Source organism: Haliotis cracherodii, unplaced genomic scaffold, assembly GCF_022045235.1.
Source record: "Haliotis cracherodii isolate W230 unplaced genomic scaffold, xgHalCrac1.p SCAF_7, whole genome shotgun sequence".
NCBI lineage: Eukaryota > Metazoa > Mollusca > Gastropoda > Lepetellida > Haliotidae > Haliotis > Haliotis cracherodii.
Window position 1 is genome coordinate 31,465,600 of NW_027266330.1, and position 26,762 is coordinate 31,492,361.

General features: G+C 39.8%; 1 protein-coding gene across 1 annotated transcript in view; it reads left to right on the top strand.

Moving 5' to 3' along the window:
- Positions 1 to 321: 321 nt before the first annotated feature.
- The window catches only part of LOC139447702 (uncharacterized), a 55,639-nt gene continuing 29,198 nt past the window's right edge, over positions 322 to 26,762 (top strand). Inside the window, exons 1-9 of the mRNA XM_071229149.1 lie at positions 322 to 512; positions 5,071 to 5,234; positions 7,101 to 7,179; positions 9,227 to 9,323; positions 10,258 to 10,349; positions 20,472 to 20,622; positions 22,170 to 22,358; positions 24,268 to 24,367; positions 25,247 to 25,345. Of these exons, the coding sequence (XP_071085250.1) occupies positions 5,073 to 5,234; positions 7,101 to 7,179; positions 9,227 to 9,323; positions 10,258 to 10,349; positions 20,472 to 20,622; positions 22,170 to 22,358; positions 24,268 to 24,367; positions 25,247 to 25,345 (969 nt within the window). The 5' untranslated portion in view covers positions 322 to 512; positions 5,071 to 5,072. The remainder of the gene's footprint in view (positions 513 to 5,070; positions 5,235 to 7,100; positions 7,180 to 9,226; positions 9,324 to 10,257; positions 10,350 to 20,471; positions 20,623 to 22,169; positions 22,359 to 24,267; positions 24,368 to 25,246; positions 25,346 to 26,762) is intronic.

Genomic DNA, 26,762 nt, shown 5'->3' on the forward strand with positions numbered 1-26,762 from the left:
ACATAAACGAGACCGGTATGGCGATCAGTGATAATAATAATAATGCTAAGATTACTTATCATCATTTAATTCCAATATCTAACTCCACTCCCGGTTTGTCTTGGAGGTGGCGGTGTCTACGAATTCACCGCATCCGTCCGTATTATAACATTTCTTGTTTGCCAGGCGACAGAGCGATAACAGCGCACATGTATCAGCCGAACGCACATAGAATAACAGTCAAACTGAGTTGTACGCGCGATACGAAGAGCTATACCACTCGATAAAAGCGGTACGCTTCCTTGGTCTCGAAAAGTATGTAAAATAGCGACGACCGAAAATGGCGTCCTCAATAGTTTCACGGTAACCACTTGATATGATGGATTAGCCTCTACACAAACCATGTAGTTGGAGATTTGGTTGATTGTTTCAGCTGTAAATAGTTACGACATTCCTTTTAATCCAATGATGAGGAAAAATTAATCCAGAAGAAAGACACAACCCAGTGATACAGTTTCAACTCGATCAAGCAGGTGCGTGTTCAGACATCAAAGGTATTGAAATTTGACCAGTGCGGAAGTGCTTTATTTGTCAGTCATTGGTGCGTCTTTCTGAGACAGTTGGACGCCTGTTTGTTTCATGAGATAAGGTTTTAGGAATGTTCACTAACAATGTATTAAGTTAAGTAACTTGTCTGCTTTGTGTCCAGTGGAGTTGTGAGTTTGTACTCAAAACGAACTACCGTATTCGACCCGCTCTAATAAGCGCCCACGGCGATATTTGCTTATAAATTCGCTAGTGAACAATCACATTTAGCACCCCTTCCGATTGATCAATGTACACAAGACTTATTTATTCGCGTATAATATGCACTCGTATTTTATATATATGCACCCTTAATTATGGGCAATTAAATTCTGGAAAAATATATCTGTCGCATATAAACATTTCAGGCTGTCAGCATAAACCACAAAATTTATCTTTTAACTCTGTGTTTTCCACCAAAATAATAGTCAAAAACGGTTTTAATATAAAGTAGTCAGTTAGGATACTTGAGAAGATCCGTAAACAAAACAAATTCATGTATCTGATAAAAGACAGGGCTGCTCGAAATATTGCAGTTGTAAAATTCATTAATAAATTGCCAATAAATATCCAGATCGAGCTCCAGATAACTTTTTGAGCAATTGAGTTTTTAAGGTAGGTTTTCTATTTTAATCATGTTAAGAGGGTTATTATATTTTTCATTGGATAACCAATAATTTTTCACTCCTCTTTTCAGCACTCTATTGGGTTTTTCCCAATAAGTGTGAACATTTTAAGATTTCAAAAGAATGGAATAATGTTTTAGATGTATATTTATAACTGTTCTAAATATATAGGCTTGACTTGGAAATTAAATTATCTTGTAAATGTGTTTCAGAAATAAGCTCCTTTGTAAGCTTGCTGAAAAAGCCTCATTGGGTATTACGCATACTGTTTTTATACATTTTAGTTTTTCATTTAATGTTTAATTCATGAGTTTCTGTACGCAAGTTAATTGAAAGTAATTGGGTTTTGAATATTTGGAGGGGGTTGCGGGTATTTTATGCAAATATGCTGCTTATCTGTTGCTTTGAATATCGGAAAAAATAATAATTCATTATTAGATTCTAGGCCACAATATATCAATTGTTTATACAGGTTATTTTCCAAATACTATACAGTGTGAGAGGAGAGAAGGGCAGTGATGGGTAACTCAGGCTCTCAGTTGGGGGGTTGCTGAGTAGGACCCGGGTACTAGGGCTGGGACGAGTCCAAATTTACTACCCGGGTACCCATCCACCTATTACCCTACCCTACCCGGGTACCCACTGTAGGTCTCAAGAGATAGGTACAAAATGTCCGATTGGGAATATTTTGACTGTAGCCCTGGACAAAATGTATTTGGATACACGTTTAAAACGATCTGGTCATGCATACGCTGAAGTTGACCGAAGTTTTATCTTTATTCAAACATATTAAAGTCTGGGTGCATAGTCAGAAAGAAATGCAAACATTAGTGACTTGTAGTGTAACCATATATATTCAAGATCATTTTTGTCATTAAACAATATATCACATGACCAACCACGAGTCCGGGTAGTTCTATGGGTACTCGGGTCCTTCTCTACCGACCCGAGTTACCCGTCCCATCCCTACCGGGTACCCACAGGAATTCCCGGACCCATGGTTTGTCACGTGATATATTGTTTAATGATAAAAATTATCAATAACACTATGGTTACACATACTATAACTAGTATAATTCACTAATTACACATTTCTTTCTGACTATTAGGCCTGTGTATTCACCTGGATTTTGTTTTGCAGTATATTGCCATACTTTAACCTGTATTGTGATACGTATTGCAATATATTGCCAATTTACCTTCTCATGAGTTAATCAGAGTTATACCCTGTATTCATGTCAGATACCATCAAGCTCCTTCCCAGCGCATGACACCTTCGTTATACTCTCAGTATAGAGAGATCCCCTGAGGGGCTATCGCTGAGAGGAGCTTGATAGTCGCGATGTGTACATGCTAATTGATAAAAAGATTGTCAGAGGCAAGTTGTATCAGAAAGATACTATTTTCCATCTCCATATCGATTAGGAACATATAAATATACTTGTCTATATTTACCCCAATATATTGCTACATTTACAAACGTATCGCAATATGTATTGCTGAAGAATTGCACCACAATTAATATACCGGTGTACCTGTAATATCGCACACCCTTTCTGACCATGCTGACTATGCATGTATTCCTTCTGACTTTGTGTTTGAATGAAGATAAGGCTTCAGTCAACTTCAGTGTATGCAAGACCAGATCATTTTACACGTGTATCTAAATACATTTTGCCAGGACTACTGTCAAACGAGTCCCAATGGGACATTTTGTTCCTATCTCTTGAGACCTGCAGCCGGTACAGGGTAGGGTTGGGTAATAGGGGGGTGGGTACTCGAGTAGTAAATTTGGACTCGTCCAAGCCCTAGAGGAGAGACACTTTATTCTGTCTGGATTTGGGTTGTTTTTAAGTTTTGTTTGCCTGTAGGTACTTGATGACAATATAAAATAATTTAGGGTGTTTGTTAGTGACACTATAGTGAAACGGAATGATATCGATGGAATGAAACTATCGATATTCCTAACTGGAATCGATACTATTGATCGGAAACTGATTTATCAATCGATTTGTTAACTTTAAGTGCTTACCAATAGCAATATATCGATATTTCCATTTTTCATGACACCCCTAGATTTACCTGTCAGAGGGAGTGAGGAGAGGGCCACCAAAGCGTATGACAGTTCCTAGGGGAGGGTCATGAAAATTAGTACACGTTAGGGCTGGGACGGGTATTTCCAGCACTCGTGTCGGGTGGGTTCGATAGTACTACCTGGACCCGTGGTTAGTCACGTGATATGTTGAGTAATGAAAAAGAAATCACTATAGCTCAGTGATTACCCTACAAGTCGCTAATGTTCGCATTTCTTTCTGACGATGCTCACTTTCCTTTTGACTTGTATATGTTTGGATAAAGGTAAAGCTTTAGTTATCTTCAGTGTACGCATAAACTCTGTAAAGGTTATTTGGGCAATACCGATAACCATATAATATACTGAAGCTTGCAGAGGAGAACTCGTTTGTTACCGCATGTTTGTTGTTTATCACCGCACAATCAGACAATCCAGTGATTGACATCATGAGTATCGATCCATGCAATTGGGATCGATGACATGCATCAACCAAGTCAGCGAGCCTGACCACCCGATCCTGTTAGTTGCCTCTTACGACAAGCATAGTCGCTTTTTATGGCAAGCATGGGTTGCTGAAGACCTATTCTACCCTGGATCTTCACGGGACCGTTACCACATGTGCACATGAGATGTCAAATGTTTAACCCTGTGTAACCATGGTAACTGTTTTTGTTGCAGCCATTGTGGACAGTGTTCGAAATAATTGCCTGCCTGTTAGCCTGTGCCAGGTAGATCTTGAGACGGGTCATCATTCTGTGGTTCCTTTTGGCCTGCAGTTTATTTACATGTAAATTTATTTGTCGAAATAAGCTGCAGTGTTTTAAATGAGGGCCTAAAGAGTTTAGTCAGGGCCTGCATCTTCTAAAATCTGTGGATCCTGATGGCAATCTGTCAAAACAAATTATTTCAAACACTGATCATTGACTCTGTGTAACCATGGTAACTGTCACTGCTTCACACAGATGCCTTAAAAAAAATAGTAGCTTTGGTTTTCAGGCACTGCCCACATCATCATAAACTTTGCCACACTTTTCGTTTTTATTTCCATTTTAAAAACAAAACAAAAAAATCCTTAAATATTCCAAGTCTAACTGCAGTCAGATACTGTATTTGAGTATTTTACTCATCAAGGAATATATTTTTTGTAAGGAGGCCCTTTCCCAGAGTGATTGTACACAACTGATTATTTGGTTACATACTAGTTCGATCAACCGAAAACAAAAGAAGAAAACACACAGCCCGCCTGCATTATATTTTTAAAAGCCATTGCCTGAGAACCAAATCTTTTAGTATTTTAGCCTAGTTGGTGTATTGCACGGATAACAACTAGTCAAATACGGATGGATTGCAAGTTTTAAATAAGCGAGCAAACATTACAATATGCCCTCATGATTAATTGTAACCATACCATGCCTATTTATTGTCAAAAACGTTCTTTAAAACACTGTTAAACTTATGTTTACAATATCCGGCCATGTCATACCGGTACTCGTCAATTCTACAAACAAGCTTTACGGCACTTACTGGTTTGAACAAGTATATCAAGTACTCTTCAGTTCTGATAATGGTAACTGTTTGTGCTGCAGCCACCAAGGGCTCTGAGTAACCATCGTAACAGTTTGTGTTGCAGCCACCATGGATGCTGTGTAACCATGGAAACAATTTGTGTTGTAGCCACAATGGACGCAGTGTAACCATGGTAACGGTTTGTGTTGCAGCCACCATGGTCACCGTGTAACCATGGAAATTGTTAGTGTTACAGCCACCGTGGACTTTGTGTAACCATGGTAACGGTTTGTATTGCAGCCATGATGGACCCGGTAGACAAGGTCCTGATACAGCAGAACAAGATCAACAAGATCCAGGGTCAGATCGAGAAGGTGGAGCAGCAGATGATGGAGCAGTCGTCGATCCTGGGCCACATCGAGCATCTCCATGGCGTGGAGGAGCAGAGGACAAAGCGCATCATGGTGGGGAGATTTTTACCAGATATAGGAAATATTCCGTAAATCCATGAATAGTCACCTGCTTTGAATATAAACGCTAGATCAATCAGGGTTAGAAACTAACAGTTTTTGTCCACTAGTCCTTATAATGATAACATATAGCAAAACCTTTAAAATGGGCCAATTTCTAACGCTGTCAATTGATGTACTAAACAGAGTTTCAGATGGCCTTCGGTCAACGTCATAGACCGATACATTTTCAATTTGACCAATGGTTTGTTAAAGTAGTCTGACTTTTGACTGATAAAAATGCTAAGCAAGTCATCACATGTTTCATAATTTCATAATTAAAAAGTAAGTAGTGAGGATTACTCATGCTTAGATTATCAATTAAAATATCTTACAACAAAACAATGAACATCCTTCAAAATTTGTGTTTGTATTCGTCCTTCTGTATCATAGGGAAACGCTTTCAGGAGCTATAGTGACTTAGTCAAGCCCTTTTCTTAACCCAACGTTTTATTGGCCAGATTGTATATATTCATCCAATCACGAATGGTATTGCATTGATTTGTTCTTGTGGTTCGTCTGCCATTTTTGTTGACTTTACTTGCTGACTTTTGCCACTGACTTATTACATTTCTTGGGTCCAAGTCATTGACCTACATACAGCTTTTTGTGTCAAATCACTGCGAAAAGAAAAAAAATATCTCCCTTGAATAAACACCTGACCAAACGTTTCAAGGAAAATAACACATTTGAACACAATTGAAAATGAACTGACCCTAATGCCTTACTGAAAACCTTAATGCCAACATGAATAAAGGAGGATGGATCCGAGAACCTTAAGTAGTGCAGCTGGATTCCCCAAGCTTGGTACAGTGTATTGTGTATTATGGTCCTAAGGTGCTGGGGGCACGGGTGGCCCAGTCGTCTAAGGCACTGCAAAGCGCTGTGCAGAGTTGCGTCCCTTGGGCACGCCAGAAACCTATGATTGTGGGTTCGAATCCCGGTTCGCCCCGATTATGTTTCTAGGTTTGTCAGCACCATACCTGTGCTCGTGGGTTTCACCGAAGTGGTAAACGTCTGAGACCTGCATCACTTCAGGCTTTCCTCCCACATTAAGCTGACACGCCGTGATATAACTGGAATACTGTTAAAAGCGGCGTTAAACCAAACTCACTCACACTCACACACTGCATCTCTAGATGTATCCTACCGTGTGCATCCTTTCTTATGACTGATGTTAACCCTCTAGCACCCCACTTGCAGCATGGTTTGAATGTATACTCCCCAGGTGGCTGAGAATGAAATTCAAGTGCACACTGATCCAGTGACCTTTGTTATAAATAAGATCAATCATGGTCCAAGCACATTTGAGCCGTTATAAATCAAAAGTGCTCTATATATAATAATCAAAAGAATGTTTTTGGAATACAGACAAGAAAGCCTTGACCCTGTGAACATTGTTGAGTGGTATGGTCTCTTATTGTGAATATAAGATTGGGGTATGCCAGAATTGGCTACTTTCAAGACTCTTCATCAGCAACAGGGGTGCATTGGGGAGGCCCATTTGACCATTACACAAATCGTCTAAGGTGTCGCAATTGGTTGTGCAGAGTTGCAAACCTATGAATGTGTGTTTGGATCCTGGTTCGCTCTGATTATGTTTTTAGGTTTATCAGCACCATACCCGTGCTCGTTGGTTTCACCAAAGTGGTTCACGCCTGAGACATGCATCAGTTCAGGTTTTCCTCCCACATCAAGCTGACACGCCATGATTTAACTGAATACTATTGAAAGCGGCGTTAAACCCAACTCTCTCGCTCATTAACATTGGAGTCCCCTTGTCTTTTCATTTCGTCATTACATGTGTGTATTTCTTCACAGCATCGTCTGGGCAAGAGAAACTATGTCCTGAATAACGAGGTGGAGAGACTATATGGGAAACAGAACACCAGGAGATTCAGTAAGTCCCTCTAGTGGCTTCGTGGCTGTATAGGATTCAGTGTGAAAAGGCTTGCCTGGTAGTTGTTCCAGAAGTGATATTGCTGTTCAAGTATCTTGCTGGCTCATTCAGTATTTTTTAAAAACAACCATATTTTATAGCGGTGACTTTTGGTCTGGAAACTCACTGTTGAGATAACCATTGACATTGAAAGAAACTATTGCGATAACTATTGATATTGAAAGAAACTATTGCGATAACTATTGATATTGAAAGAAACTATTGCGATAACTATTGATATTGAAAGAAACTATTGCGATAACTATTGATATTGAAAGAAACTATTGCGATAACTTGATATTGAAAGAAACTATTGTGATAACTATTGATATTGAAAGAAACTATTGTGATAACTATTGATATTGAAAGAAACTATAACGATAACTATTGATATTGAAAGAAACTATTGCGATAAATATCGATTGTTTTCAGTGTACCGTTTTAGATGGATTTTAGAGTTGAATTTAACCATGGAACTGAAGTTTCCTTTGAATGTTATAACCATAGCAACAAATAAAAAGTAAAGTTTGGGATGTGTCTGATTTGTTTTTTCTGTACCCTAATAATTTAAGAAAAAGAAACTTCCACATGTGTAAATTTGAACAGCATTGCATGTATTTTATTGATACAGTAAATACAATCGATATTCCTAGCTGAAATCGATACTGTTGATCTGAAACTGATTTAACAATCGAGTTATTGACTTAAAGTGCTTAACAATAACGATATATTGATATTATGATTTATGGTGATAATTCCTAACCCATAACTTGTTATTAATTTCTGTCTTATCACGGGGCTTTATACATTTTATCTGGTTCTTGGCGTGGTGTCATTACCTGTAAAGACCCGTGAAGATCCGGGGTAAAATGGGTCTTCAGCAACCCATGCTTGCCATAAAAGGTGATTATGCGAGGCGACTAACGGGATCGTGTAGTCAGGCTCGCTGACTTTGTTGATGCATGTCATCATATCCCAATTGTGTGGATCGATGCTCATGTTATCAATCACAGGACTGTCTGGTCCAGACTTGATTATTTACAGACTAACGTCATATAGTTGGAATATTGCTGAGTGCGGCATTAAACAAAAAAAATATTACCTGTAAAACCATTCATGTTTGTCTTGTCTGGTGTCTGGTATGGTGTCATTAGCTGTAAAGACCCTTGAAGATCTGGGGTAGAATAGGTCTTCAGCAACCCATGCTTGCTGTAAAAAGCAACTATGCTTGTCGTAAGAGGCGACTAACAGGATCAGTTGGTCAGACTCCCTGACTTTGTTGATACATGTCATCATATCCCAATTGCGTGAATCGATGCTCATGTTATCAATAACAGGACTCTCTGGTCAGGACTTGATTATTAATAGACCGCCATCAGGTAGCTGGAATATTGCTGAGTGTGTCATTAAACAACAAGCAAAAAACAAATGTGACATCTCTGAATAAGGGTGAGCTTCTGTACCTGTGATACTCTTGTTTTAGCTACGATGGAGATTCATTGTTTGGGTAAACTTTGATGAACAGAGCCGTTGCATATTGACTTGAACTGAAAATCATCTGAAATGTTGTTTTTGACTCATGGAAAACTTTCCCATCTATTATTTAAGGATTACCGCATTTGACGTAATAAGCGCTCAGGGTGCTCTCAAAATTAGAAATAGGGGGCTCTTATTAAAATTTTATTTTGGTGAAGAAAAACAGAGTTGGAAGATAAATTTGTGGTTTCCAGCCTGAAATGTATACTAGTATGTACGGCAGATATATTTTTTCCAGAATTTAATTGCCCATAATTAATGGTGCATATAAGACAGTAGTGCGTATTATACGTGAATGAATAAGTCATGTTTACATTGATCAATCGGAAGAGGTGCTAATTGGGATAGTTTACGTGCCAATATATTTGCAAATATCGCCTTGGGCGCTTATTAGAGCAGGGCGCTTATTACGTCGAATACGGCCTTTTTTGAGATATCGTTGGAACTGTGGCCTAACATGATTTTCTTGTAGGTGACACACCTTTGGGGTCAGGGGTCATGAATGAGATCATGTATCACCGTACAAAGGAGCACTCCCTCGCACAACAAGAAGCGTCCCTAAAAATACAGTGAGTTTGTTGTTGTCGCTTGTGTTTAAGAGGTCGCCTTCTACCTTAGCAATTTGAGTGAGTGTAATTGATAACATTTTATGTAGTACGTAAACATAATGTTCAGATGCCCCCTGAGAATTAGGAGATACACAAACTGTGCTGTGCGTTCTGTTCCCAATTCAATTTAGTAACTTATACTTGTAGATATTTTCATATGCCTAAAGACAAGACTGAAAAAGTACTATTTTTATGAATATTAGCTTCCACGGTGATGCGACCGTCAAACCAGCTGTTTCAATCAGAGGGGGTTTATTGTGATTTAATAACCTCTGATTATCCAATCAGAATCGAGTAATTTCCAAATTCATGGTAGAATGCCGATTTAAGTCCCCGTGAAAGAACGTGTGTATAAGATGGCCTTTGAAATCATCTATTTATGTCCCTGTGAAAGAACATATGTTTAAGATGACCTCTGGCGACTAATTGGAGTGGGTGGTCAGGCTTGGTACCCTGACTGCATGGATTGTTGCTTACAATACCCAGGGGCGGTCGGGTAGCCTAGTGGTTAAAGCGTTCGCTCAACACGCCGAAGACCCGGGTTCGATTCCCGACATGTGTACAAAGTGTGAATCCCATTTCTTGTGTCCCCCGCCGTGATATTGCTGGAATATTGCTAAAAGCGGCGTAAACTCATACTCACTCACTCACAATACCCATCACTGGATTGTCTGGCCCAGACGCCAGTCATATTACTGTTATATATGTGTTTTTAAACAACCTAAAATAAAAAAATATTTCATATGGCCCCTGAGAATGTCTATTTAAGTCCCTCTGAATGTATATGTGTTAAAGACGGACCCTTAGAACATTTAAGATCCTGTGATGTGTATGTGTGTTTCAGATAGCCTCTGAGAACGTCTGTTTAATTCCCTGTAAATGTATGTGTTTTCAGATACCTGAAGAAGGAACGCCAGAGGCTCCAGGATGCCAGAGAGAGGCTGCGAGAACGGCGGAACAACCTGACGTATGCCCCGTCCCCTGTTGGTAAGGAAACACTGAAGTCCTGGGGGGATAAATACAATCTCTACACCCCCCTGGAGTATGATAGTTTGTTTGAGATCTACTCCCCTCGCTACAGCAAACATTCACCATTTCTCTCACAAACCCACTGGGCTGACGGCAGGAAATACTCCTTCTACCCAAAACGGTTCTACAGGCGCCGCGGGCCTCGTTTCGTAGCGGTGCCGCTTAGCACTAGCCTTCATCTGTGGTAGTCATTGACCTGTAACGATCATGTACAGAATTTTACTTAGACTTTCTCATAGGCTGATATCGTCACGCCGAAGACCCGGGTTCGATTCCCGACATGGGTGCAATGTGTGAAGCCCATTTCTGGTGTCCCCCGCCATGATATTGGTGGAATATTGCTAAAAGCGGCGTAAAACCAAACTCACTCACTCACTCATAGGCTGATATTCGTCCACAAAACCACAGCAAAGGTCAGTAGAGCTTCCCAAATGGAAATTTAAATTTTCTTATTTCTGTTAATATAGGCTTAAAAAAAATAATAAAAGAATTGGTTCCCAGGCAATGGCTTTTGAACATACTGTGAGGGTGGGTGGTGTTATTTTTGGTGGTGAAGTGTTCAAGCTAATTTGTAGCCAAATTTTGTTTACAATATTTTCATCGAAATCATGTTGTTCTTAAGTATTTTAGCATTTTGCTGCCGGGATCTTGTGTTTGAGAGGCGGAATATTTAAAGATTAATTTGTTGGTTGAAAATGGAAACAAAAACGAAACATGCAATGAACTTTATGATGATGCGGGCGGTGCCTGAGAACCAAGACCAGTATTTTCTTTTAGCCTTGGTTATAACTAATGTGATGGCTTGGTCAAAGTGACAAATAACATGATAATATAGAGGAAGATGCGTAGTTTATGATTATAGCATTGAATGCAATGTTAAAGTACCCCTAAACTTAATATTTTTTATGAACTTTGAAATATCCCAAATTTGAACCAAATTCACATTTTCCTAAATTTGCCTGCCAAGGGTACTTCCTTTGGAATCCTAGATAAATGCCAGCATGTGACACAGTCATGTGACATTGGTCATGTGACATTGATCAGAACTTGTGTCTGGATACAGAAGCTGTTTTGTTTTGTAGCTCTCTCTGACCTGGTTTTGCTGAACTGATAAAGTGAAAATCTGTTGATACACAATGCTATTTAGAAAGTGGTCAAATGTAACAAAATTTATATTTGGGATAACTCTTCCTTAGTAATCTCAATCCCCAAAAGTATACCAAGTTGTACTTTCCTAAGGAAATGTTATCCCAAATATAACATTTGTTACAAGAAAGTTTGCTGATTATTAATACTATGATAGGTTGGTTTGTATCGTGCATTATCAAAATATGTTTATCAAGTAATTAGAAACTCGCAAGTGATTTTATGTCATGTGATTGGCTTATTGTAAGTCAATATTTTTCGATTTTATGCTTCCATAAGCCTGAAAAATGAAAAATAATTAGGCCATGCCTAGCAGCTGTTTCCTCATTGGCTGTGAAAATAGGGTGGGCATTGAAGGATGTCACTGACTTCATATTGTTGTGTACAGTTGTGTTGATAATTAAATATGCAGTCTGTGAAGTTATTATGTATTGTTGTTAACTTCACTATTGAATATTGCTATGCAGATTTTCGTAGTGTGCTAATGGTTGTTTACATTCATACCACCATAAATGGCCAGGGGCATGGGTGGCCCAGTTGTCTAAGGCACCTCAATTCGCTGTGCAGAGTTGCATCCCTTGGGCACGCCAGAAACCTATGATTGTGGGTTCGAATCCCGGTTCGCCCCGATTATGTTTCTAGGTTTGTCAGCACCATAACCGTGCTCGTGGGTTTCACCAAAGTGGTAAACGTCTGAGACCTGCATCACTTGGGGCTTTCCTCTCACATCAAGCTGACACGCCGTGATATGACTGGAATACTGTTAAAAGCGGCGTTAACCCCAACTCACTCACCATAAATGCCCCCCAAAAGAAATATTGAAAATAGAAATGTGGAAAGTATTGAGTAGTAGTAAACCTCCATGTTTGATGCTGTCCGTAGAAAATAACAATGATAGACCTTGGACAATGACCTAGACCCTGCGATCTTAGCGCTACGACTATCGTAAACCAGTGCTAAAGTATGGGAGTTACGATCACCTAAGCACTAAGATGGCTTTGTGAAACGGGGCCCTGGTACTTTTTCATACACTCATGTTGGGGCACTGTTGGCCCAGTCGTATAAGGCACCATGATTCGTTGTGCAGAGTTGCGTCCCTTGGGCACGCCAGAAACCTATGATTGTGGGTTCAATCTTGGTTTGTCCCAATTATATTTCTAGGTTTGTCAGCACCATACCCATGTTCGCGGGTTTCACCGAAGTGGTAAACATCTAAGACCTGCATCAATTCGGGCTTTCCTCCCAAATTAAGCGGACACGCTGTGATATAACTGGAATACTGTTAAACCCAACTCACTCACTCACTCTTACACAAAAACGTGTTGGAATACTTACTTCAAGGTTTTGTTACCTCTTTATTTACGAATTATGTGTCCAGGGCCCCATTCCACATAGGGATCGTAGCCCTACAACTCATAAGTCTATGTTAAAGTATGGGAGTTAAGATCATCTTAGCGCTAAGATCATTTTGTGCAACAGGGCCTGAATCAGCTGTCTACACACAATGTTCGTTAAACTGGTCTCGTTTGGAGATTTTTTAGGTTCAGCATGGAGGTTTTTAGTATGTATAATAATAAGATTTTCAATTACCACTTACAGTTTTTTAGGTCCCTAAACGAGTATTAAAAACGTATTTTGTAAAGAACTTTTTGATCAGATTGAACAAAAAAAACACTACCATGTAGGGAACATGATTTAGATATTACATGACACATCTTTGAACTGTTTTGAAATGAGTCTGTGACCATGACCTCAAGTGTCCTTCATATGACCTTTGTCTGTTTTTTCACAAAGGTCACTTGAACCTTGATGTACTTGTGATAAATATGCCGACTGTGATTGTTTCGTTTAGTGCTGGTATATACGTTTATATCCTACTTATATCCAGTGCTATTTTCTCATATCACACTTCAGATCTCAGTGTATTTTTACTGTGTTTTATAAAGTAGCAATATTCCGTGTTTTTATTCTCACTCTCGTGCCAAATACTTATTGTTTATGTTTTGAATTTGTTCATAATCTCTGTTTTGTCTTGACACCATGGAAGTCGGGGTTTACACTCTGTGATATGCAGATGTTTATTAGGCCTCAGGCCGTGCCATAATGTGATAAAGACAATTCGCAACTGGACTATGTTGTATAAATTCAGGATTCATTAGCGAAATGAAAAAAAGGTTAAAGTCTCAATGTTTAGTGTAATATGCCTGGCAGAAACAATCAGTGCCTAGATTCATGTGATATGCATCTAATGCAAGTAACATCATGAGTTACGCTACACATGTCCTAACAACTAGTTCCAATTCTACCTGACTTGATTCTGATTGGTAGCACATTCAGTATCTAATGTATCTATTTTATGTCCAGCAGTGTCATACCCTGTAATTCAAACAGTGTACATATTAAGTGATTCATATCCAGTTGTCTGTGAAGTAGCGTAATATTTGACCTATTGAATCTCACTGTTAATTGACTGATTCATATCCAGTTGTTTGTGAGGTAGCATAATATTTGACCAATAGAATCTCACTGTTAATTGACTGATTCATAACCTGTTGTCTGTGAAGTAGCATAATATTTGACCAATAGAATCACACTGTTAATTGACTGATTCATATCCAGTTGTCTGTGAAGTAGCATAATATTTGACCAATAGAATCGCACTGTTAATTGACTGATTCCTATCCAGTTGTCTGTAAAGTAGCATAATATTTGACCAATAGAATCTCACTGTTAATTGACTGATTCCTATCCAGTTGTCTGTGAAGTAGCATAATATTTGACCTATAGAATCTCACTGTTAATTGAGTGATTCATAGCCAGTTGTCTGAAGTAGCATAATATTTGACCAATAGAATCTCACTGTTAATTGACTGATTCCTATCCAGTTGTCTGAGAAGTAGCATAATATTTGACCAATAGAATCTCTTTATAAGCAATGGTATCTTATCTGACATGTGGTCACCTTTACATCACCTTTATGTCAGGGTCTGAAATAAACTTAACATAAAAAGCTTGTTCGAAACACACAAAAAACACATTTGACTTGTGACATTTTTTTGTGGACTACCACTTTTACAATTAACTAGATGGCAACTCTTTAGCAGGTCTTTTTTGTGGACCAGTGAAAAGAAAAGTTAATTTCCAACCCTTCATGTATGACTGTAGGCCTGGGCCCACTTGCACAAAGCGATCTTAGCGCTAAGATGATCGTAACTCTCATACTTTAACAGAGGCTTACAATAGTCGTAGCGCTAAGATCGCTTTGTGCAAGTGGGCCCAGGAACTATGTATTGTGAAGGTTTGTATCACAGTGTACCTTTGGCACGCCAGAAACCTATGAGTGTGGGTTCGAATCCCGGTTCGCCCCAATTATGTTTCTCGGTTTGTCAGCACCATACCCGTGGGTTTCACCGAAGTGGTAAACATCTCAGACCTGTATCACTTCGGGCTTTCCTCCCACATTAAGCTGACACGCCGTGATATAACTGGAATACTGTTAAAAGTGGTGTTAAACCCAACTCACTCACTCACTCACTCACTCACTCACTCACTCACTCACTCACTTTGTAAAATGTATGTCACAGTTGTGTCACGTTTATCTTCCACACATTTACAAGTTGTGACTTCTGTGTCAGATGTACCACCTTCATCGCTTCAGCTCAGTGCAATGTCAGCTCATCTGTCATCTGTTCAGCTCGATCTATATTTGTTGTGATATCTTGAAGGTTATATATCCTTTAAATCTATCAGTTAATACAGCATGCCAAAATTATCATTGATATTGTATTGGGAATATTTTTCAAAATTATATAGTTGTCCAATTAAATCTACTTTCAGCATTTGCATTTTATTGAAAATGGCAATTAATGATGTATAATTAAAAAAAACAGTGGAATGTATATCAAAATAACTTTTTCTGAAAAAATTATATTTTCCTTCAGTAATTCCTACCTGTCAGCATTTGAAATGGATGTATATTGATATTTCACTAATAGAAACTATATTTATCTAGTTACAAGCTAAAGACTAATATATTTTAATTATGCTACTGATATTCCTTTAAGGGCTAATGTCCTATCAGTACAACTTTCTGTAAATTCATCCTTGTCTTGTTAATGTTATTCACCTTGTTGATGATATGTACAGATTTTATATTTTGTAGAAAAACACATAGATTATTTTTTATTTTAGAATTTTATTTATAATTATTGTTATGAAATAAAAAGATGGCTCTACTTTGTCGTCAGTTGTGTTATGTTTTCACTTCCAACGGAAACAAGCTCTGGCTTAACAAAGATGATAGATGACAGCATTGCACTGGGATGTTAATTCTGCTAGGAAATAGTCATTGATCATGATACATTGTATATCTACCTACTGTAAGAGGCGGAATTTGCTGTGAAGAGTTACGTCTCTTAGCAGTGCCAGGATCTGCTGATCCTGGGTTTGAATCTGATCTTGTCAGCACCATAATGATGCTCATGGCTTTCACTTGAGTGGGGAATGTCCAAGACATGCATCTCCTCCCACATGAAGCTGACATGCAGCGATGTAACTGAAGTACTGTTCAAGACAGCGTTAAACCCATCTTCCTGAGGCAAGGGAGTTAACTGGCTATGAAAGGCCACTTTCCACCCTTGCCGAACTAGACTGGAGTTTCTGGGCTCAATGGTAGTGCCACCAGTGGTTATTATGAGTTGTCACATCTTTGCCTCTCCTATTGGCCAATCAGATTCCATCTCTTGTATCACTTGCATTTGCTTCAAGAAAAATGGTGGCACCCAGACAAGGAGATCTGATGAATAATCAAGATCTATGTTGTGACAAAACAAAATGGTCTAATGGTAGAGCGTCCGCCCTGAGAGCAGAAGGTCCGGAGTTCGATCCCCATCCGCGTCATACCAAAAGACGTTAAAAGATGGTACTTGTTGTTACCCTGTCTGGCGCTCGACATTAAGGGGTTAAAATAAGGACTGGTCGTCTCGGAGTCAGTATACTATGTCTGTGTGGGATATTCATGTTAAACTGCGACATGGTATCTCAGTGAGCTAGCACTACAAATCGGCATCAGTCCGGTCTAGTACAAGCAGCCACACACACACACGTGCATGCACGTCGCTATATAAGTGCAATAAACTTGGACGCGGCGTTAAACCCCATTTCACATCACCTACACATGTGAAAAAATACTTACGTGAGTAAATTTTGTGTATGTGAATGGGGTATAATAGTGTTCTGACATCATTATGTTCATATATCTACACATCTGCAATGTCGTCTGTTTAGGCCAGCTGAGGAAATTAAGTTGGTTCTGAGCCAACCTGCCAATTGCTAAAAAGACCTTATGATCAGTGTACTCACTGACACAACACTCTGTCTTATATACCCGGGAGATTAACTGAAGTTGACTTCGATCAAACTGAACCAGTCCAGCATGAAATTATGCAGTTGTTAATACACAGCCATTGACTACACCAATATGCGTCTGTCAGATCTTTTTCACTACCTGACAGTTCTCTGAGGTATAAAAGGCTTTATTGACTGAGTGGTGATTGTGCATTGTGTGATAGGGAGTTCTGTAGTGTGTTGGGGTATTGAATACTGAGGTTCATATTGGTGTACATTGACTTTTATTGTCGAGATCGGTCTAAGTAATTATTATTGTATAACCTTAACTATTTTAGAAGCTTAAGACATCCAATGTCTCCAGGCTTGAACCTGTCCCGAGAAACCTAATTTTGTTGTTTGAGGCGACTTAATATATCAAGGGGGGCACAGGTGACCCAGTCGTCTGAGGCGCCGCAATTCGCTGTGCAGAGTTGCGTCCCTTGAACACGATTGTGGGTTCGAATCCCGGTTCACCCCGATTATTTTTCTAGGTCTGTCAGCACCATATCCGTGCTCGTGGGTTTCACCGAAGTGGTAAACGTCTGAGACCTACATCACTTTGGGCTTTCCTACCACATTAAGCTGAGACGCCGTGATATAACTTGAATAATGTTAAAAGCAGCATTAAACCCAACTCCCTAACTCACTAATGTATCAAGTGGTCAGATTTGGTAATTGCCTCATCGTTGGCCATCACTGTACCCGTTGTCCTGGGATGTTGTTTACAATGTCAATCACTGGATTGTCTAGTCCAGACTTGATTACTTACATACATATAGCTGAAATATTGCTGTGTTCAGCATTAAACAAACTAGGGCTGGGACAAGTCCAAATTTAATACCCAGGTACGCCAACCCCCCGGTGTAACCATAGAGTTCTAGATATTTTTTGCCATTAAACAATATAATCACATGACTAACCACGGGTCTTGGTAGTCCTATGGGTACCCAGGTTCTTCTCTGTACCCACCCGACGCCAGTACCCGAGTTACCCGTCCCAACCCAACAACAAACAAATTATTTGGGATTTGAGTTTTTCCAAGGGGAAGGTCTGACAATGAAAGACTACCACAGTAGGCCTTATAGCTTGTTGATCAAAATATAAAATGTCAGATGGAATAAATTACTTTGAGAGGAGCTTTTATTTTATTCCTGCCATTTCTCAATCAGGGGTGAGAATCTTCTTTGGATCCGTGAATTTCAATGGATTTTAGTGACCACAAATTTGTTAAAATCCCATGGCTTCCCCCGAAACACCCCCGAAATTGCCTGGGAAGTTTTGCTACACTCTGTTAAGATGAAATGGGGACTCAGTGTCAGTCAGAGATTTCTTAACTATAGATGCATGTGGGAGTAGTGTATTTAACAATAAATAACTGCATCAGGAAACTATTGCGAGTGTGTCACTCGCAACTTTTAGAGTACTTTCTTGTTCGCAAACCTTCCAGAACAATATTTATCTAGGTCTTTGAAAGGCATTCAGAAGTGAAACACATAAATAAGATATAACGAACTTACTTTTTGTCCCGACGTTTTGCTGTAGTTATGCTGTATATATGCTTATAACGAACTACGGTTATAACAAACTAAAATTAGTGGTCCCTTTGAGTTTGTTATAACTGTAGTTAACTGTATATCATGTATATATGTACCTGTAAGGACAACAAAATTAATAAGATAACAAAAGGTGGAAAATAACAAAGGGTAGAAGCTAACAAAGAAAGCCAACAGATGATTGGCGCTGATATATTTATCTATTTCTACCAAAGAGTAGTCAGTAGTCTAAAATTGTACAAACTGTATGAGTACAATTGTCCTCAAACTGTACTTGTTTGTACAATATGGCTGTGTAGTTGTCATGTCTGATTGTTTGTGTGCAGGAGCATGGTGTTGTCAGTCACGGCCCTCGGATTCTGTGTAACAAGGCAGTCAAGTAGTTTATGAGCTTTTTATGTTAATGTGTCTCCTACCGGAGTGGCTACTGTATTGACGTTACACTGTTACACTGTCAGACTCTGACCCATGTGGCTTAACCCTTTACCACCTACCGGAGTAACAACTGTATTGACGTTACACTGTTACACTGTTAGACTCTGACCAATGTGGCTTAACCCTTTACCACCTACCAGAGTGACAACTGTATTGACGTTACACTGTTAGACTGTTAGACTCTGACACATGTGGCTTAACCCTTTACCACCTACCGGAGTGGCTACTGTATTGACGTTACACTGTTAGACTGTTAGACTGTTAGACTCTGACCCATGTGGCTTAACCCTTTACCACCTACCAGAGTGACAACTGTATTGACGTTACACTGTTAGACTGTTAGACTCTGACACATGTGGCTTAACCCTTTACCACCTACCGGAGTGGCTACTGTATTGACGTTACACTGTTAGACTGTTAGACTCTGACACATGTGGCTTAACCCTTTACCACCTACCGGAGTGACAACTGTATTGACGTTACACTGTTAGACTCTGACCCATGTGGCTTAACCCTTTACCACCTACCGGAGTGACAACTGTATTGACGTTACACTGTTAGACTCTGACCCATGTGGCTTAACCCTTTACCACCTACCGGAGTGACAACTGTATTGACGTTACACTGTTAGACTGTTAGACTCTGACCCATGTGGCTTAACCCTTTACCACCTACCGGAGTGACAACTGTATTGACGTTACACTGTTAGACTCTGACCCATGTGGCTTAACCCTTTACCACCTACCGGAGTGGCTACTGTATTGACGTTACACTGTTAGACTGTTAGACTCTGACCCATGTGGCTTAACCCTTTACCACCTACCGGAGTGACAACTGTATTGACGTTACATTGCTAGACTCCGACAACTGTGGCTTAACCCTTTACCACCTACCAGAGTGACACCTGTATTGACGTTACACTGTCAGACTCTGACCCATGTGGCTTAACCCTTTACCACCTACCAGAGTAACAACTGTATTGACGTTACACTGTTACACTGTTAGACCACTCGGACCCCGGTGTAATATGGTTGAAATGGTTAATTAAACCAAACTCTATTACTTACAGTCTGCCGTCATATAGGTGGAACATTGCTGAGTGCGGCATTAAACAACAAACAAACAAACAAAAAGCATTGATGAATCGCAATTTTTCTACTTATTGATACAAGAATCAATCACAGTCAGATACTAAGTAAAAAGTAGCGATTCTTACCTTCACTGTTTGCTTTAATAACTGATACACTAAACAGTAGTAGTAATTAGTAGTGAAAATTAGAAGTGAAAAGTATTTTTAACCATTGTGCCATACTTGCCACTGCCAACTGTAAATCATCTGTGTGCCAGGTATTTGGCGTTCCTGTCTCTGAAAAAATGGCTTAAGGACCACAGATAAGAGTACATGTAAGTATCATGATACAAATTTGATAGTGAGCAAGGTATCGTGATACGCATTGGATCGCACAGTTTTTGTGTCGTCCCAGCCCCAACAATTAGCCTAGTGGTTCAAGTTTTGGAAGGACCAGTACAGGAAGTGAAATCAACCCTTGTGTTTCAGGAAGCGATGTATTGGCTGCCAACCCTAATGTCAGCCCTAATATGCTTGGAGTGGGGACCCCGAGCGAACACAGTGCCCACTCCGCTGGGTCGTACGTCCGACGCGCAGTGGATGATCTCCCCTATGCCATGGACCGCATTTACAGACTTAGGTTAGTCAAAGCCGGACACGGTCAACTTCTTCCTGATTCAAGCAATTTCATAAGCATGTGGCTTAACCCTTTACCACATACTAGAGTAACAATTGTATTGACGCTACACTGTTACACTGTTAGACACTGACCCATGGCCGAGAAATATTCCAGCAGCTCCTGCCCTTGGTGTTTACATTCCACAACTTTTGAGATACAATCGAGCATGCTCTTTCTACCAAGATTTCAAAGAGCATCTTACGACTCTTGCTCAGAAGTTGTTTGATCAAAAATACAGCATTCAAGGTCTCAGTAGAGCTTTAAAAAGGTTATATGGTAGACATGTGGAGGACATTTCAGAATTTGATGCCTCAGTGACAAAATGTTGTCCTGATGCAATTCCCTATTTTGCCTTTGATCTTATGTGCCCGTGTTTTTACAGGTGAACAATTCACTTGCCTTGGCATGTGTTTGTGACAGGTGCCATCGGTGGAGCAGAATACGCTCACCTTTTCGCAAACACCTGGTATCAGTACTTTTCGATAGTGATTCATAAACACATGTTCATGATATAGTCCGAATCGTACAATCGACTCTGCTTTTAGCAGAGATTTCTATTGAAAATGGAAAGGTCTTGCCACTTTTATTTATTATAATATTAATCTCTGGGATGCCGTCCAGTTGGGACACAGTGAGGTGAAGTGAAATGGGGTTTAACATAGCATTCAAGATTATTGCACTTTTGTAGTGATGTGCGTGGAACTGGTCTCTGGCAACCTATGCTGGTCGAAAGTGATGATCTTGCCACATTAATGTGCATTACGGCACCATATCGAGTCTGCTATAAAGTCAGTTTAATGAATCGGGTGGTCAGGCTCGATGACTTGGTTGATGGCGTGTCAACATACCCCAATGGTATGTATCTTTGCTCACAACATCAATCACTGGATTGTCTGGTCCAGACTGGATTATATATACAGACTGTCATCATATAGCTTGAATATTCCTGAGTTCAGCCTTAAAACACAAGCAAACAAACAAAGCAGTGTTAAATACAACTTGCCTCAAAGTAAAATTGTACATAGTCTATGAACTAATTTTAGAAATATTTTTTACAAATAAGACTTGTTGAAATTTCCCTAATTTCCAGGAAGAGCTCTTAAATAAAACCTAAAACAAAACTATGAAGAAAAAGATCATTCGGTTGGTTTGTTGTTTTATGCCGCACTCAGCAATATTCAGGCCATATGAAGGCAGTCTGTAAATAATTGAGTTTGAACCAGACAATCCAGTGATTAATATCATGAGCATTGATCTACGCAATTGGGATCGATGACATGCTTCAACCAAGTCAGCGAGCCTGACAACCTGATCCTTTTAGTCCCCTCTTACGACAAGCATAGTCGCCTTTTACGGCAAGCATGGGTTGCTGAAGACCTATTCTACTCCGAATTTTCATGAACATCAGTTCTATCATATTTTCATTTTACTTTCACAAGGCTTATATATCCATAACAAGAAGCCACATGGTCAGGTCTAATAATAAACTGCATGTTTACATCCCACAGGGAGGAGATTCGAGCTGAATACGAGACGAAGAAGAGGCCGTACAATGGGGAACTTGGCCTGGAGACATACGACCACTGGCAGCTAGGGGACTACGTCATCGTACGCAAGCTGGTGGAGGACATCATCGACAACTTCCTCATCCACCACATCAAGCCAGACATCCACATCTACGAGGCAGAGATGAGGCAGTGAGTAGGCTCCTGCAGACACTGCTGGAATAGAAGTTGTTTGTTTGTTTGTTTGTTTGTTTATTTGTTTCACAACAACACCCAATTTGTGTTGCTTCAGTTTATTTTCATGTTTGGGTATTCTTCAGATGTAAGGGGGGTAATGTTGGTCCTGAGGTTGAAGGACTCCCATCCTACTAAGTTGCCTCCCTTAGTTCCAGCAGGATCCACAGGTCAGGGGTTCGAACCCCAGATTTACCCTGAATATGTCCTCTGACATGATTTTGCTTGAATTAGTGATCTCTCTCCTTTATTGCAATAAAATAAGCATCCTAGGTGACCTAGTCTGCATTTCTCTGTGCAGAGTTGCATCCCTTAGTTATGTCAGGATCCGTTGATGACATAACAGAAATAAGGACAGTTGTCATCGTTTTGGAAACTGCTTAACAATACAAAGGAAGAGAAGTAGGCAAATACATGACAAAGTATTTGTGTTCATGGTGTCTTGAACAAATATTTGAATATTTGACCCCAAGCCGAACATGAAGACTTCATCTATTGTTGGGTATTTAGGGCAGGAACAGTGCAGGAACCTTTCTTCTTCTTACAGTGCCATGGTACGAGCTGAACATGAAGACTTCATCTATTGTCAGGTATTTAGGGCAGGAACAGTACAGGAACCTTTCTTCTTCTTACAGTGCCATGGTACGAGCCGAACATGAAGACTTCATCTATTGTCAGGTATTTAGGGCAGGAACAGTACAGGAACCTTTCTTCTTCTTACAGTGCCATGGTACGAGCCGAACATGAAGACTTCATCTATTGTCAGGTATTTAGGGCAGGAACAGTACAGGAACCTTTCTTCTTCTTACAGTGCCATGGTACGAGCCGAACATGAAGACTTCATCTATTGTCAGGTATTTAGGGCAGGAACAGTACAGGAACCTTTCTTCTTCTTACAGTGCCATGGTACGAGCCGAACATGAAGACTTCATCTATTGTCAGGTATTTAGGGCAGGAACAGTACAGGAACCTTTCTTCTTCTTACAGTGCCATGGTACGAGCCGAACATGAAGACTTCATCTATTGTTGGGTATTTAGGGCAGGAACAGTACAGGAACCTTTCTTCTTCTTACAGTGCCATGGTACGAGCCGAACATGAAGACTTCATCTATTGTCAGGTATTTAGGGCAGGAACAGTACAGGAACCTTTCTTCTTCTTACAGTGCCATAGTACGAGCTGAGAATGAAGACTTCATCTATTGTCAGGTATTTAGGGCAGGAACAGTAAAGAAACCTTTCTTCTTCTTACAGTGCCATGGTACGAGCTGAACATGAAGACTTCATCTATTGTCAGGTATTTAGGGCAGGAACAGTACAGGAACCTTTCTTCTTCTTACAGTGCCATGGTACGAGCCGAACATGAAGACTTCATCTATTGTCAGGTATTTAGGGCAGGAACAGTGCAGGAACCTTTCTTCTTCTTACAGTGCCATGGTACGAGCCGAACATGAAGACTTCATCTATTGTCAGGTATTTAGGGCAGGAACAGTACAGGAACCTTTCTTCTTCTTACAGTGCCATGGTACGAGCCGAACATGAAGACTTCATCTATTGTCAGGTATTTAGGGCAGGAACAGTACAGGAACCTTTCTTCTTCTTACAGTGCCATAGTACGAGCTGAGAATGAAGACTTCATCTATTGTCAGGTATTTAGGGCAGGAACAGTAAAGAAACCTTTCTTCTTCTTACAGTGCCATGGTACGAGCTGAACATGAAGACTTCATCTATTGTCAGGTATTTAGGGCAGGAACAGTACAGGAACCTTTCTTCTTCTTACAGTGCCATAGTACGAGCAGAGAATGAAGACTTCATTTATTGTCAGGTATTTAGGGCAGGAACAGTACAGGAACCTTTCTTCTTCTTACAGTGCCATAGTACGAGCCGAGAATGAAGACTGGGAGAAGACGGCAGGGGCGCTGGCAGAGAGGCGAGCCGTCACACTGGTTGCCGAGGAGCTCATGCTGCTGGTGAGATGAGGGAATACTCTAGTAAAACAGCAGCAGTATTTCATTTGGTGTATTTTTTCTTTACGACATATCTACTAAAACAAAATTTCCCACATGTGAATTATTATTTTTCACACTCAAATTTCAGTAATATATATTAGTGAGTGAGTGAGTTGGGTTTAACGCCGCTTTTAACTGTATTTCAGTTATATCTCGGCGTGTCAGTTTAATGTGGGAGGAAAGCCCGAAGTGATATAGGTCTCGGACATTTACCACTTCGGTGAAGCCCACGAGCATGGGTATGGTGCTGACAAACCTAGAAACATAATTGGGGTGAACCAGGATTCGAATCCACAATCATGGGTTTCTGGCGTGCCCAAGGGACGCAACTCTGCAAAGCGAATCATGACGCTTAAGACAACTGGGCCCTCCGTGCCCCCCATATATATATTAGTGGATAAGAAACCATGCAATAAGAAGATAAGGGGAAGGGAAGTAACTCTTGCAGGATATTTCCTTTATGTCATCCTTAAAAGAGATCTTTTAAGAGATCACTTATTCATATTCATCTTTAAATTGTCAACCTTGCCTGTGTTTTGAAAATAAATCTGTAATCTAAGTAACGGTACTTAAAATAAAATGTTAAAAAAGTAAAAGAATTTCATCAGATGAGTGTCCAATAAATCGAATTTGATTATATTATATTAAGATATAATTAAATTTGAATTTAAATCTAATTTTGAATTGTTATCAAGATGAAATATATTTATTAAAACAACTGCGTCATTGTGGATGCATGGGAAAAATACAGTGTGTCAACAGTTTGGGTGTTTTCTGTAAAGGCTAATGTTTATTCCCAGAGATAACATGTTTCCAGTTATCTCTCTGCTGTGTTTCCAGGCAACAAGAGAACTGTCACGAGAGGTTGCCCAGGAAACAGTTCACATTTTTGGCACATTTCACAATTTTACAACACGTATGCTTCTCAATACAGTGGAGGTAAGTCCAATGTTGACTGACCCTGAAGAGTCAGGTCGTGCTAAGGATGAAGGTTATTTCATTGGGGCCCACTTGCACAAAACGATCTTAGCGCAAGGACTATCATAAGCCTATGTTAAAGTATGGGAGTTAAGATCATCTTAGTGCCAAGATCACTTTGTGCAAGTAGTTGACTGTCTCCGTCGTCTAGTGGTAGAGCGTCCGTCCAGAGGGCTGACGGTCTGGGGTTTCAACCGATTATTAAAATCTGGGGTTTCAACCAATTATCAAAATCAACAACACAAACCCTATTAATAAAATATAAAATAAGAAAAGACTTATTCCTAATTCTGCTGACTGCAAAGTTACATGTTTACCACAAATAAACAGACAAGAGATGACAGTAGGTTGAATGCCAAGTTGAGCTTTACAAACACCCGCAACAGTCTCCATGGTCTTGTTGAGTGTCTGCCCAGGGAACAAAAGGTACAATGGTTCAAACCCTGTCAGCAGCATCCCCAAAAAAGATGGTACTTTTTGTTACCCTGCCTGGTGCTCAGCATTAAGAGGCTAAGACATGGACTGGTCGGCTCGGAGTCAGTATACTGTGTCTGAGTGGGGTATTCATGTTAAACTGCAGCATGGTATCTCATGGACGCACATGCACGAACATGCACGCATATCGCTTTACTCATCTGGAGTTCAATAATTTATTCCGTGCACCAACCCACCATGGGGATTCTGGGTTAACTGATTGTAAGAGGTGACCAGATTAAATATATTGGGTGGTCAGGCTCGGTGACTTGGTTGGTTGTGTGTCCTGGTAAAACAGTGGTGTGGATCATTGCTCACAGTATCGATCACTGAATTGTCTGGTCTAGATTTGGTTATTTATAGACTGCCGCATATGGCTGGAATCTTGCCGAGTCGTAGATGTTGTATCACACAAACCAAGAAACGTAATGAAGGAAAACCTGGGATACGAACCCATGATCATTGGATCATGACAAAACCTATATGCAACATGGCAATGAAGACGATTGGGCCATCGGTAACCACCCTAGTAGAACTGCTTGTATTCGCACAAGTGTTGTATTTGTACAAGTGTATTTCTACAAGTGTTGTATTTGTACATGTGTTGTATTTGTACAAGTGTATTTCTACAAGTGTATTTGTACATGTGTTGTATTTGTACATGTGTTGTATTTGTACATGTGTTGTATTTCTACAAGTGTTGTATTTGTACATGTGTTGTATTTCTACAAGTGTATTTGTACATGTGTTGTATTTGTACATGTGTTGTATTTGCACAAGTGTTGTATTTGTACATGTGTTGTATTTGTACATGTGTTGTATTTGTACATGTGTTGTATTTCTACAAGTGTTGTATTTGTACATGTGTTGTATTTGTACATGTGTTGTATTTCTACAAGTGTTG